Source organism: Meleagris gallopavo, chromosome 3 (genome assembly GCF_000146605.3).
Source record: "Meleagris gallopavo isolate NT-WF06-2002-E0010 breed Aviagen turkey brand Nicholas breeding stock chromosome 3, Turkey_5.1, whole genome shotgun sequence".
In the NCBI taxonomy this organism is placed as follows: Eukaryota; Metazoa; Chordata; class Aves; order Galliformes; family Phasianidae; genus Meleagris; species Meleagris gallopavo.
In genome coordinates, this window is record NC_015013.2 from 80,636,257 (window position 1) to 80,651,935 (window position 15,679).

The 15,679-nt window shown below is 41.3% G+C and overlaps 1 protein-coding gene across 1 annotated transcript in view; it reads left to right on the top strand.

The window, feature by feature from the left end:
- The first annotated feature begins 6,882 nt into the window (after positions 1–6,882).
- MAL2 (mal, T cell differentiation protein 2) overlaps positions 6,883–15,679 on the top strand; it is a 21,978-nt gene continuing 13,181 nt past the window's right edge. Inside the window, exon 1 of the mRNA XM_031552973.1 lies at positions 6,883–7,041. Within this exon, the coding sequence (XP_031408833.1) occupies positions 6,883–7,041 (159 nt within the window). The remainder of the gene's footprint in view (positions 7,042–15,679) is intronic.

The following is a 15,679-nucleotide window of genomic DNA, read 5'->3' on the forward strand; positions in this document are numbered from 1 at the left end:
CAAAAAGCAAACATTCCTTTTATGCTGACAATCATCATTAGTAGGCCATTTTCCTGTTCTTTAAGAGGAACTTTAAAGCTAGGAGGAGGTAAAGCAGCAGAAATACTCTTGCTGTAGGATCAAGTTCTGCCTAAGATTTGACCAGGCTGTCTCCTTCACATACGAAATTAAAGAACAAGTGTCCATTTACCCTTCTAGCAGACAGCAAGTTACAAGTAACCCAGGACTATGCCCGACACATAGGAAGGAATGACTTCCCATGGTTGAGGGAAGTAAGTGACGGACTTGAGTTGGGTTTCTGCAGTGGAAAGGCTGCAACTGCTTCTAGCCTCCATCTCACTGACCACACCAGTTTCACTCTTTTTTTTATAGAAAAAATAAACAAAAACAACCCTTCTAGCCACTGTGCATTCATTGGGCAAGTAGACCCTGGCTGGCTGTTTCTTTGCTAACTACAGAAGAGGGACAGCAGAGGATAACAGCACAGATTTTCAAACTAGCAAGGCATACACAAGATCATGTGCTTGTGCAAACCATTCCTGCATCACTGGGTCTCAGTTAATTTTGCCAAGAAGTCTAGCTCATAGGCCAAGCCAAATAAGACACTGCACCATACAGGAAACCTGGCAGGTAAGTCCATATAGCACAGTACCATGCAGACACAAGCTTAAGCTTGCACTAACTCAGATTATAGCTGTGTTTTGCAGGAAAAATATGCCAGTTATAATTAAGAATTTGGGCAAAATCACAGGTTTCATTGCTAGCCAATGGAAAATCACTGTGGTGGGTAAAGGTTCTTAGGTTTCTACATGAAGTGGCTGGATCCAAGAGCACAGGAAATGGTGTCTGACTATTCAGGATTTGTGGTCTGTTGGAGCAGGGTACTTAAACCATTTTACCTAATCCCAATATTATGCTTTTCCCATGTTTTCTTTTCCTCATACCCAGTCTGAAACTTTCTTGTTTCAATTTATCCCTCTGTTACTTGCACTTACACCAGATACCACTGTGTAGAGGCTTGATTCATTTTCTCAAAGACTCTCCTACAGGTCTCAGCAGACAGCCACCAAGTACATGTAAAGTGACTTCAATAGGCTGAATAAATCCACTTCCCTTACCTCCTCCTCACAATCCTCAGCAGAAAATGCTACAGTTTCCCATGCCTTTTCTGAATGGGGCTGCTTAAAAGTGCACAGTGGCTAGATGTGGTCTAGTAAGCGATGACCAGGAGGAAAATCCCTTTTTCAATCTCCTGGCAGTGCCTTGCTAACACAGTCAAGGGTTCTGTGAGCCTCCTCTGCTGCCAGGCCCCATTCTGTGTCATAGGCAGTGCTGTCTGCCAGATTTCCCAGGGTACTTCTCTATAAAATCAGTCAGCACCAGCCTGTCTCAGTCTAGAGTTCTGCCTTCCTAGCTGCAGGAAACTTTGCATTTGTCCTTGCTGAGCTCCTTAAGGTTCCTGTCAGTCCAACCCTCCAGCCAAGTCAGCTTCCTCTGCATGGCAGCCCTGCCTGTGAGTGTATTGGCTGTTCCCTCCAATTTGGTGGCGTGTGAAACCTAATGAAACTGGACTTTGTCACCTCCTCCAGCTAATTGAGAGATGTTAAACAATTTCAGTGTATAGACCATAATGTCCTAAATTTGATACAAAAAATACTGTTGGAGACACAGTGTCAAAAGCCTTGCTAAAGTTGAGGTAAATGACATCTACTGCTCCCCCTCATCCACAGATCCAGTCATTTTATTGCAGAAAGCAACCTGGCTGCTCAGGCATGATTTACCCTTAGAAAAACCAAACTGTTTGTTCCCAGTCAGCTTCTTCTCATTTATATACTCCATTAGGACTACTCTAAGTTCCTTAGGGACCAATGTGATGATGATGATTTCAAAGCTCCCCAGGTTATCTTTTGGCATTTGTGAGGAAGGAACATTTGCCTATTCCAGACATTAGGAAACTGCTATGTTCACCATAATCTTTCCAAGTTAGAGAGGCCTTGCAACCACTTTCCTCAGGACCTTGGATGCATTCTGTCTGGTCCCATGGAGCTTTCTGATGAAACTCTTGCAGGAAATCCCTTACTCAGCCATCAGCTATTGCTAATCATTCTCTGAACAATTTCCCTAAGCACAGAAGAATGAGATAATATGTTGATAAGGAAGGCAGAGAGACCATAGAATGCTTCATTTTCAGGTGTCTGTTGTCACTGCATCACCTGCTTCGTTCAGCTACATTTTCTTTGCTCAGCCTTTTCTGATTGATACAGAAAGTGGTAGAAGTTGTTACCCTAGCCTATGCAAGTCTCAACTTTCATTTAAGCTTTGAATTTCCTAATGCTGCCCTATATACGAAGGTAGCATTTCAAAATTATTCCACTGCTGCCTATCCCTGCTTCCACCTCCTCTTTTCTACCTTTTTGCTACAGCAGGAACAGCCCCTTTTCAGCCACACCAACCTCCTGATACATCTGCTTGTGGACAAACAAGTCAAGCTGCGTAAGATCTTGCTACATCATACCAGGAGTACTTCAGTTTTCACCTTGCACTGAGAGAATTGGGACTTCATGATCTCCTATATTCTGTAGATTGTCACCTCTATGCAAGCATTAACCTCCTGTTGGCATCAGGAGTGGAATGCACATAATATGCAGTATAATATTCTGAACAATTCCAATTAAAAAGATTACAATATATCACAATATATTACAAATATATCTCATTAGGAATATATTTATTTCAAGCATCCCAAGCAATCTCACATGGGCATAAAGTAGATCCACTTCTTTCACTGCCTTTAATGTAGTCAACCACTTTAAAAATAAAAAAAATACTTAATACTAAAAGCAATGGGGTTCCACATTCTTGACCGCAGTCACAGGAGTATACGGGCATTTTACTTAGTTTCATATACACTCTTCAATGCTCCATTTCAGTTGTAGTTCAACCACATGAAACAGCTGTAAAGAGAAGTAATTTCACACTGTGTGATGAAAATGGTAAATGTGTCACAGGGAGAGCAATCAGCTTCTGGTTATGTTGGAAGGCATTGTTCTAGAATTGTCTTGTATAAATTTGCACATTTATACAAAAGGCATGGATTGCCATTTCTTTTTTTCTTTGTTAAAGTCACACTTAATCTACTCAACGTGCATAAGAAAGAATGAGGAAGATCAAAGCAACAGTGTAATCTGGGTTAGTTTGTACTTGTGGGAGGGGAGAACAGCGTACCGTAAAAGAATTCAGTGATCTCGGCCTACCTGCGGCACGCAGTGCAGCCCCACACCCCACCCTCCTGGGCCTGGAAAGGTTCTCCACGTTGATGTTTCAACACAGAGGAAAAGTTTTACTGGATTTTCAGTATGTGGGTGCGGCCAGGAACTTGCATCACCCTGTTTTGCAGAAAGCAGCAGTGACCTACCAAAACACAGTAGTAGCCTACCAAAGCACAGAGTTAACCTCGCAGAAATTCCCCCAGCTGGGAAGTGTGTGTGATCATGCTCATTTCTGAATTCTGATCTGTAAGACCTGCTCCATTCTCCATGTCATAGCTACACTTAAATCCCATGGGTCCTGTGCCTAAACAAGAGCAGATCTCCTGACAGTGGGACAGTAAAGGGGCTGTAGCTTCCTATTAGCACGAAGCAGAACAGTGTGGGCCCATCTGCAGAGCTGTGATCCTCCCACACATTGTAATTTCATTTCACTATGCATTGTCCCTCTCCACTCAGATAATAACTGTATTAGTTTTTCTTCCGTATTTTAGAAAATAACTAGCCATAACTTTGCAAAAGTAGCCAGATGCCAATAATTGCTTCGGTCTTAATGTTTCAGACATAGTTCAATCCTTAAGAGTATAATAAATATAAATAATGTCTCTTTGGAAATTCATTTCAGTCATGAATCCTCTGCTCATTTTTTCCCTTTAGTAGATGTTTCAAGCTATCTTAATAACCTCTCAGCAACATACTGTCTAGCAAGAGATGCTAGTTTCCCCAGCTTCATACAATAGAAGCCTTTGTATCAGTCGCCACACAACATTCCAGGAGCACGTGGGACACTACACCATGCAGAGGGTGGAAGGAGGAACAATGATCAACACTTAGTCAGGAGATTACATAAAACACTGCAGAAAAATGTGAATATGGAGTTGGCGGATGCTTAGCATGTGAACTGTGGAATTTGTTTCTCATTGTGAGCCAGTCTTTAAGTCTTGAAAATGTTTAAAAGCTCATCTGAGAAAATCTAAAAGGCTGTCAGGAAATCCAAGGAGAAATCTAAATTCAGTAACTCAGGAATCCCAAAGCTGCTTGTAAGTTCATGTATGTAATGACAGCTTTCTAAGGGCCTGGAGAAGCAGAATTATGTTTTCTGCGAAAACAAGGACAATTAAAAGAGTTTCCTTGTGAAAGGCACACTTTTTCATTCCTATTTTTTCAGATACCAACTATTTTGAGCGTAGGCATATACCACTGGACATATTAAAGTTTATGCAAGGAATGCATATTACTGTCTTGCATATGGTTTTAACCCTGGATAGGACAGTTTGTGACAGGTGACAGCAAGTGGACATGCCCTACCATGACATGCCACTAGAAGATCTCATCAAACAGAAAATAAGAACAGTATAGTAACTAACCAATTACTACTATTACTAGAAGCAGATCATCTCTACATCAAAGCTATACAAGTAGCCACAAGTGTTTGGGAAGCAGAGGAATGAGAAAGATGGAAGGTTATGGAATAAGGTAAGTATCCTTGCTTATCCTTCCCAGTTGTTCTAATTATATATAACTTATTTATGTCAGAAGATTCAAGCTGTGGTTCTCCTAATATACAAGGATCTGATTTGTGAAAATGGGACACTGAACTAAGTGGAGACTAAGTGGAGGGTAGAAGGACCAGCAGTGATGATCAGTCAGTCAGGAGAAGAATAAGATGGCAGAGATGTTGGATTGCAAATTCTGTTAGCAATCCCTGCACTCATCCCATTTTGGTCATTGTAGTCAGGGAATTTTGTCTGTGCATAGATAACAGTATCAGCCAGTTCCTACTCCAATAGAGATGAGGCTTTCTTGAAAAGCTGGAAATGAGAGCTAGCTACCCGTGTGACTCAGCAAAAAAACAGAAAGCAGAGTTTAGTCAGGAAACATCTGGAAAAATATGAAGAGAGTATCTTAGAAGCCCAGCCTTGTGCTGGACCTTCCAGGAGATCACTTCTAGGAGAGAAAGGAAGATTTGTAGGACCACAGCACAATCTTACACTAGCAAAAATCTGAAAGATTTTCCAAAGAGCCAGACTGGGACATGTAATGAAGTACTGGGAAGAAAAAGGTTGTTTATGTTGAAGGTTAAGGTCCTCCAAATATGGATAAATGTGGATTCCACTGACCACCAGCTGATGACAACTGCCTCTGTAGGGCTGGGAAGATTTGAGATAGAAGTCATGCACTCAACTGAGTGGGCATGGGGTAAGTTGGAGAGGGTTTTATGTCTGCTGTAGATCCAAGAATGTCTGTTTGCTTCATGTTTGCCGCAGAACATGCAAGTGTTTGCAAGACAACCGCCCACACTGCTTACAGACACAAGAGACTGGGAAGATAAGCTTCTCCTTCTGTGGCAAAGATTCCAATTGCTAGCAACACCTGTCCTACATCGCTTTGTGCTGTAGGCATGCTGGAGATGGATTGATGGTTGGACTTTATGATCTTTGGGATTTTTTCCTACCTTAATGATTCTGTGAACTCTATGAAGACTCTGGAGGGAAGCCAGGACAGACTGATATAGCAACAGGCCTAAATGGGCTTGCTCTAGCAACTTAGCCTGCCAGGTGTTGACAGAAAGGAAAACACAGACTTTGAGGGCAAAGATAAACATCAAGATTTTTCAGTCATCATGTAAAACACACTTGGAATCATGGTATACACAGTCTCTTCAAGCTATGTTCCGTCAATCATGTTAGTCAACCAGCCTGGAATTCTGACACATTCCGGAGTCAGACAACATTGGAGAAAAACTGCAGTTTGGTCCAGGGTTTTTTTCACACTAACTTTAATTATCTGCAAGGTAAATGTCCCGACCAGGCCCAGCCACTGTAAACTTCCATTATAGTTGACAATCAGACACAAATGATATTTTCAGTTACCTACTTCAGCAGGAAGAAAGTCATTCTTCAAATGTAGCCACTTCTTTGCCATTTTCTAGTTTAGAGGTACAGAGACACTTGGTCAATAAAATCCATCTCTTCTATTTTTCACCGTGCATCAGAAACCTCAAGGATTTCATTCTAGGTTAATAATTTTCTTGGGAGTATAGCTAAGTGTGAAGTGTATGAACACTATATTAGTTCAGTACAACAAATTACATCTTCAAAGCACCATACAAACATTAACTTCAGACCAATTAGACTATTCTATTAGTAAAATAATGTACAGGATACTGACCTACTTATTTTGCTATTATGTAAAACTAATGAGCTGTTTGGTTTGGGTTTTTTTTTTTGGACCACTTTTCCTCCTTCCTTTAAATACCTGCGGATTAAAATGTAAGCTATTCAAACAGCTCCACAAAACTACTGCTAGGGAGAAAATGGAAAGGCAAGTATTTGAAACACGCGCTACATATTTTAGACACTCACAAGGATATGTGAACATGAGATCCCACTCTGAATCTGATTCCAAAGTAGAGGACTATTTTTGTTTGGAATAAGAGATATTCAGGGAGACTGCACTTTTAAGTTCAGTTGGTTTTGGTTTTCAGTTAGTCTTGTAAATAAGCTACAAAGTTTTTCAAGTAGCTCATTCATCTTGTCTGTCCTTCCCCTCATTTAGAATCTCCAAGGACAATGTTTAGCTCCAGCCTAAGGAGTGGCAAGTCCACTCTGCCCTCATGAGGTCCCGTTTGGAGTACTGGCATTCTGGTCTGGAACTCCCAACACAAGAAAGATATGAAGCCGTTGGAATAGGTTCAGAGGGCCACGAAGATGATCAGAAGTCTGGAGCACTCCTCCTACAAGGAAAGGCCGACAAAGCTGGGCTTTTTCAGCATGTAAAAGAGAAGTCACTGAGGAGATCTCACTGCGGCCTTCCAGTACTTAAAGAAAGCTTATAAACATGAGGGAGAGTGACTTTCTACATGGGCACATAGTGACTGGACAAGGGAGAATGGTTTTAAACTAAAAATGACAGAAGATAGGTTAGATGATAGGAGGAAATTCTTCACTCAGGGTGGTAAGGCAGTGGAACAGGATGCCCAGAGAAGTTCTAGATATCCTATTCCTGGAGGTGTTCAAGATCAGGCTAACAAGGGCCCCAGTCAACTTGATCTGATGGGTGGCAACCCTGCTCAAGGCAGGGGTGGTGAAACTGGATGGGTTTTAAGGTTCCTTCCAACCCAATCCATTCTGTGATTCACTGTAAAGGATGACAACGCTCACTACAAAGGAGGAGCACGTACAAGAAGTGGAAAGACAGTACAAAAAAGCACTGATGAACACAAGACTAGCAGCTGTGAATGAACTAAAATATTCATTGCTATTATCTGTGTTAGTAGCTGCTGCAATTGTCCCATTAAAAATCATAAAGTGAAATAGTTGGTTTTTAACTTATTTTTCATAGTCTGAACCACATCAGCATTGTGTCAGTGTGAGGACAGCAGAAACCACATCACCTTGCTTTATGAACCCTAAGTTAAAGGATGCTAGTAGAATGCTTTCTATCTACAAATTGCATGCATACTGTGTGTAACACTTCTTCACGAAGGACACCAGTCTAACTGGAATGCAGTGTAACTTGTTTAGAATTTATGAAAGAAAAAAATCTTAAACGTACTTGTTTTCCTATGAATCAAGACCTACTTGATCAAATGCTTCAACTTAGCAAAACACTGTGTAAGAACCAGAGGCTAAGTTCAGTAGGAATCTGCTGCTAAGCTCAGTAGGAATAATATTAGAAATTTCAGTAGGAGCTGAGTAATTGAGACAGGTCTGAAGATATATACTCACAGTAATTCTCTGTTTATAAGTACTTGTCAGTTCATTGTATTTGCAGCCAAGATTCCTCAAGCCTATTCCCCAGAATAGAATCCTTATACACATGGGAGTAATCACAGTTTTTCCTAAACTCACAGTGTGATTAGAAATAAAGATATTGCTCTTATGTGTTACACTAACTTGGTTGCATCAGAAACAGTTACTATTTGGAACCCGCCATCAATACTGGGGCTTGTTTTCAGAAGATGTAAGCACATTAATGAGCAGTCTGACATGAAACTCTTACAAATAGGGTTCATGTTTTCTAAGAGGCATCAGTCTGCAAACACCTGGGTGCTTTATGAAAGTTTATCATTTTAGTGGACTGAAAAGCTAAAAAAATTCAAGGTTACAGAACATCTTGTGCTTACTCTGATTATTAAAAAAATGAGACACATGCTGACATATTACATTCCATTTAACTCTACTGAGACCTTTGGAGTTTTCCTCTGTAAATTTGGTGCATTAAAATAAATTTCTGACACTAATTTCACTAGCATCATCTACACATAAGAATGTACAATTGTTTGTGTACAATTTGTTCACCCTGAAATCATTATTATTTCAGTATAAACAGATCAATGCGGTGACACAGCTGATGAACAGCTTTGCCTTGTTCTGACCCACTCTGTACCCTCGTTGACATTAGCTGTGATGCAGCAGAGGCAGAGAGAAACCATGGCTAGGGGAACAGGATCAGTTCATTTGGCAGTAGCCCAGTTACACTGGCTTACATGCAGCATGAACTATCACAAGAAAGTTCATAAGCATCAGAGTCATAAGATTCCTGGATGCTAGGGTTAAAAACAGTTTTGAGATGAAGCACAGTCAGTAAAAGGATTGTGGGTCTGCCCATTATTCAGTGCTTGAAGAAGTCCCTCTCAGCCTTAAAACTCCCGTAGTTACTTTGAGTAACAACAGGTGCCAACAGAGTACGATCCTACTATTTTAATCACACTGAAACTACAAATATACAGAGGTTACTTATGATTCATTTAATGATACCCGTAATTACATTCAAATAGTTATGTTTACCATCCTACTAACAGTCATCAGATAAAGCCTAATGATGCATGCATGTAAATTCTTACACTGAGATTAGCCCTTTTTACATACAATTGACTAAACTCACAATGTTTCAAAATCTAAAGGCCTGCTCATTTTTCAAGTGTTTTTACATTATTTCAAAACATCACAAAGCATTTGTACAGAAGCATATTTTGTCTCCCCGCTTCTCTTTTCTTAACTCATTCATCACAAAATGAAGTCACCTTTGTATTTTTCCTAATTATCCTTTGCTTTCTATTGGATTTTTAGCCAGGAATTCGGTCAATAAAACAAACAGTTTAAAGCAAACAAAATGCAACTAGGAAAAAAAAGTGACTCTCTGTCAGCATGGACAGTTCATCAAAACACCAGATACATACTTCTGACCAGAAAGGTAAGAGCAGAGGCCATGACATTATGATAACAGGCCAGTACGCCATGCTCTGACTGATGACAAGTGAGCAGCCACATGCTATCAGCAGCCCTACTGGCACAACGCTGTGCTGCATCCTGTGTTGGCAACACTTTGATGATGTCTTTCCACCTTTGCTGCCAGGCCTGGGTTCTTTTGCAACCAGATGGACTGCTCCTCCTCTTTACCATGGAACTGGAGGGTGACCGAGAGAACAGGAAGTGTTGCTGGTGTGCAGTTCCTCTACCAGTTTTCCTGGACAATGCTGTCTTAAACAATTAATGCCATTTACTCATCCCTCATCTACAACCATGATATGCGTTAGTTAGCACTTCTGAGACTTTCATGTCCTGACTGGGGACATTGATGCAATCCATTTTCCCTGCTGGATAACCCATGCCAAGAGCAGCAGGCTGATTTCTGACAGTGCTTTGCCACTTGGTGGGAACTGCTCTACTCTGCTATTTCAGTCTCCACCTGCCCAACCTCCTGCACCATGTGTGTTCAGAATCCTCCCTTCTACTGGTGATGGCACTTTGCGTTTTTTATATCTGCTGCACCTTCACACATCTAAGAGGAATTCCTCAGTGTAAATGAAAGGAGAATTGGCCCTTTGACTGCATGTGCTACTAGAGAACTGCAGTGCCACAGAATCAAACAAATGAAGTGCTAGAATCATTAGGAAAACAGAAATGATGTTACAGGAACAGGTAAGAGACCCAATTCCTTTCCAAGGAACACCAGCTATTCTGCCAGGGAGGGTCTCCCTCTCCATACCAGCCTCTAAGCTGTGTAAAAGGACCCTCAGACTGCTTTAACTACCAGCCAAGGATTCTGTCCTTTAGAAAGCCTCCTGGAACCACGGACAGTTAAAGTAGGCAGATCAGCACCTTCCCTCTCTGAGCTCTGGGCACAGAAGACACTTCCGTGGGAAGTGTCATAGCCAGATTACCACTGCAAGCTTATAAGTGAGCCAGAATCGCTGCTGAGAGCAGTCCTGAGACTACTTCAACTTGCTTTGGTAACCAGCCATCCCTGAGACTGATGGACCAAACAGGTGTCATATACACTTCCATCTCACAGAATCATAGGTAGGAAGGGACCTCATGAGATCATCAAGTCCAATTTTCCTATTAAAGCAGTTTCCTTACAATGGGTCACACAGTTAGGCATCCAGTCAGGTCTTCAAAATCTCCACAGAAGGAGACTCACACAGTTTCTATGGGCAACCTGTTCCACTGCTCCATCACCCTTATTGTAATGAAGTTCTTCCACATGTTAGAATGGAACTTCCTGTGTTCCAGTTTTAGGCCATTACTCCTTGTCCTGTCGCTACACACCACTGAGAAGAGCCTGGCCTCATCCATTTGCCTCCCACCTCCCCATAGATATTTACCAACATTTAGATGCCCTGTCATTCTTCTTTTCTCCAGGCTGAACAGACCCAGGTTGCTCAGCCTTTCCTCATACAGGAGATGCTCCAGGTCCTTTGTCATCTTTGTAGCTCTCCGCTGGACTCCTTCTAGGAGATCCCCGTCTTTTTTTGGGGAGCACAGAACTGGACACAGTATTCTAAATGTGGCCTCATAAAGACAGAGTAGAGGGGCAGGATCACCTCCCTCGACCTGCTGGCCACGCTCTTTTTAATGCACCCCAGGATACCACTGGTCTTTTTGGCCACTGCTGTCTCACAGTCACCAGGACATCCAGGTTCTTCTCCACACAGCTCCTCTCCTCATCCCCTGACCTGTACATATGCATGCAGTTATACCTCCCCAGGTGCAAGACTCTACTCATGATCTTGTTAAACCTCTTCAGGTTCTTCTTCGCCCAGCTCTCCAGTCTGTCCAGGTCTTGTTGCACAGTAACACAACCTTCAGGTGTGTCAGCCAATCCTTCTGACTTTGTATCATCAGCAAAGCTGCTGAAGGTGGACTCTATCCCTTCATCCAGGTTGCTGATGATCTCCTCTTTACAGCAGACATCCTAAGCACAGTTTCACTGGATCAAGCAAGTTATCTCAATAGTCATTTTTCCTTTATTTGGATGATGCAAAAGGTGCCAGCACATAATCAAAATCCTGACCAAGCACGTTAAAAAACAAAAACAAAAAAATGGCCAGGCTGCCTATCAAGAAACCTCAACAGTGTGGTATTTGTACACCAATTCATAATGTACACTGGTCTGAACATGACCCTAAAGTTCTGTTACCACTGGGCAAATACATTACGCAAAAGACATTAAAAGGTTTCCCTATCATTCATCTTCTGCACGCCAGCTTTATGACAGTTTAATTACACTGGCTAAAGGGTAACAATTCCAAGTTTCCGTTGCTATGAGATCAGAATCCTGCATGCAATTTCCAAGAGCATATTAAATGAATTAATCCATAAACAAAACAGTCTGCATTTTATATAATCAGCTTCTTGTTTTCTGTCATTGAAACATACCTAACTACAGGATTAAGAAATAGCAACTTTGCGAATCTAAAAGAAAGACAAAAGGCTTTGGTAGACAAATTCCTCTGGATCAATAAAGTAACTGGAAGAAAGAGTCATATCCTGACACTGTTGGCAAAACCTTGCTCTGCTCTGTCTTAGGAGATCTGTTGATGCACCTCTATGTGTCAGTAAATAGTAATATTGTGTCAATAGTAAATAGTAAATAGTAAATAGTAAATATGTGTCAGTAAAGTGAGCCCCTTGGGTATCACAAAAGATAGACTGATACACAGAACTGCAATATAATTAATTTTCATATCCACTATGATGTATGTCTATGTTTTTCAAAAAAATTTATTTCTCTCTTCTAATTCCTACCAATATCATGTGGTAGATAGTAGCTTAATACAGAGTTTCATGTGTTTGTGCACTATGTCTAATGGTTGGTCACTTCAGGGAGGAAGATAATTAGGACATTCATATCCAGAAATTTCTTTTTCAATATATATTAAATGTGGGCACTTATTATGCCAATATACTTGGAATTTAGATCCTCAGCGGATTAATTCACCCTTTGATACTTGCTGCATCTTGTAGATTATTTGTTTAACTTCCTCAGCCATATACTTTGCAGGAAGTCCAGCTAAATAAATACCAAGGCTCTTCATTTTGAAAAGTGGCTCGCTATCAACAATCTATGGACTTGTAGGGAAGTTCCATTCTTGGTGTTTTCACTGTAGTAATTACTGACTTGCCATGTGTAGTGACCTACACAGACTTGGGCTTTTTAAATGCTGGAATTGTAATTTTTGTCACTTGTATTTCCTCTCATCTTAAAATGACATAAACTGATCTGCAGTTCTGTGACAATCCCAACTTCACGTTAGACTGCAATAAGCAGTTCAAGAACACCAAGGGGAAAGTTCAGCCTATATTCATGTAATATTTTAAGAGAGGTTTTTAGTCCCTTTGGCGGTATAAATAGACATTCTTATGTAGAGTGAATTAACATACTTCCATCTGCTTGTTGACTCTGGTGGACTTATAGCAGCAGTAGTTTGCCCTGCAACATAAAAAATAAAAACAATAAAAATGCTACAAAGACAGTTGTCCAACACGAACAGATGCTTTTGCCATTGGAAACTTCAAAATGAAATACTGATACTGATGTCTTACAGAACTCAGATTTTTGAAAGATTCAGCCAATATCTCAATCGGTATATAATCACGTGGCATTGTAATGTATACAGCCAAACAATGTCAAAATAATTTAAACTACTTTAAAAGATTTGTAGTTATGCAAAAGAATTGCTATAAATCTGCTTTCATAGAATCACAGAATCATAGAATCATAGAACGGGACCTCAAGGATCATCAAGTTCCAACCACCCTGCAGCAGGCAGGGCTGCCAACCTCTATGTCTAACACTTGACCAGATTGCCCAGGGCCCCATCCAACCCGGCCTTGAACGCCTCCATGGATCTAACAGTGAAATTTAGACTTTACTATGACAGCCTACTAAAAGTGAAGAGTATCAGTGCTAGAAGGAAAGTGCAGATTAAAATGAGAGGTATTCAAAAAGGAAAAAATAAATTAAAAAAAAAAAATACTGTACATGGTATGTAATCATCAAAAAAAATCCCTTGCTGCTAGAGTCCACACAGATTGATTGCGTGGCTGGAAAACAAAGATAGAAATGTTTATGATCGAGTGTTACTTGTACTTCTCTGTATAAGATAAGCATAATCACATTTCTTGTTCCAAATCATAAACTCATCAATCTATATTACCACCCTCTCAGATTTCACCCTGTGCAGGGCAAACTCAGCAGATTTATGGCCAGACTGTGAAGTTAATTGGACATACGGTCTCCAGAATGCAATCCCAAGAAAGAACCACCTACACCTCATTAATTAGGCACAAGTCGAATCTACTGCCTTTCAGAACACAACCAAGTCAGGACCTATAGACATGTGCCTCCAGAGCCTAGAATCCTTCCTTGAAAATAAATGAATGGAACACAATGTTCATTTATCTAGAGGAGGTTTAAGAGGTATCACTTCTCTCATCTGGTAACTGACTGATTAAACTGTTTAGAAAAGAGGAGGCCAAGCTTCTCTGGATCTGAATGGGGATCTACACCTTGCACCTTTTAGGAGTGAGGCATCCAGCTACAAGGAGTGCAGCAATGAGGAGAGAGCACATGATAAAATAGAAATTGATGCTTCTTTCTCCTCTAGCTGACATGATTTCAAAGCTGAGCTAGTATTACTCCTCCTAGAAGTGCCCTACCTAGGTACTAGATGTGCTGTAAGCACAGATGAGTTGTGTTTATAGGAGTTGGCTGCTTCCCTGCCTAGATTTTGGATTGAGGTGGGGAGGACAGGCATCTCAGGTTAAGGTGTTTCTTGTTATTGAAAAAACAGAATTCTGAGAAACATCATGCATCTGACAATAAAGGAATGCAACATTAACACCCATTAACACACAGAGCAGCTACACTTGCAAGAAACCTTAAAACGTAGTCTTTTAAATCATAGATTTAAGATCTTCAAGACATTGAAGATGAACATCCAGAAATACTGTATGGAATAACACTGGCTAAAATAGTGCTTTGTGATCACAGTGGACACCTTCAGTCTTAAGTCTCTGGGAAAGCAATGGAACAAGTCCTCCTAGAAACAATTACAAGCCAAAAGAAGCAGGCGACCAGGAAAATCCAACATAGACTTATGAAAAGCAAATCATGCCTGACTAACCTTATCACCTTCTGGAACAAAATAACATCTTCTAACCAGATGGGGTGAGCAGTGGACACTGCTTCCCTGGACATCAGCAAGAAAGTCAACATCATTTTCAACAGCCCTCTCCTAGACAAACTGGCAAGGTACAGATTGGATGGGTGTCTGCAAGATGGGGTGTGAAACTGGCTAATAGGCTGCACTCAGAGGTGGCAATTAGTGTTTTTACTTATGCTGGGAGCCTGTCACAAGCAGGATCCGCCAGGAATCAGTACTGGGCCCCACACTGTTCAACATCTTCATAAATGATCTGGATGCTGGGATTGACAGCACCCTCACCATGTCTGCTGATGACACTAAACTGAGTGGTGAGATGGAGAGATCAGAAATAAGAGCCCTATGACACAGAGACCTCAACAGGCTAGAAGAGTGGGCAACCAAGAACTGTATGATTAACAAGCTCTTGCACCTGGGAAGACATGAACAGAGCTCAGATCTGTTGGAGATCAGCTTTGCTCTAAGGGACCATGGAGCACTGGTGGACAACAAGCCAAACATGAGTGAGCAGTGTTTCTGCTGCAGCAATGAAGACAAATCAGATACTGAACTCCCTCCGTGGGGGAATAACTAGCAGAGACAGAGAAGTGATCAGCCCACTTTACTGAGTGCTTGTCAGGTGGCAGGCATATAGAGTGCTGCGTCCAGTTCTGGTTCCACTAATCACAGAATCACAGAATGGCCCAGGTTAGAAGGGACCTCAAGGATCATGAAGCTCCAACCCTCCTGCCACATGCAGGGCCACCAACCTCCACATTTAATACTAGACCAGGCTGCCCAGGGCCCCATCCAATCTGGCCTTGAACACCTCCAGGCACAGGGCATCCACAACCTCTTTGGTCAGCCTGTTCCAGCACCTCACCACTCTCTCTGTAAAGAACTTCCCCCTGACATCCAACCTAAATCTTCCCTCCCTCAACTTAAAACCATTTCTCCTTGTCCTGCAGTTATCAACCCT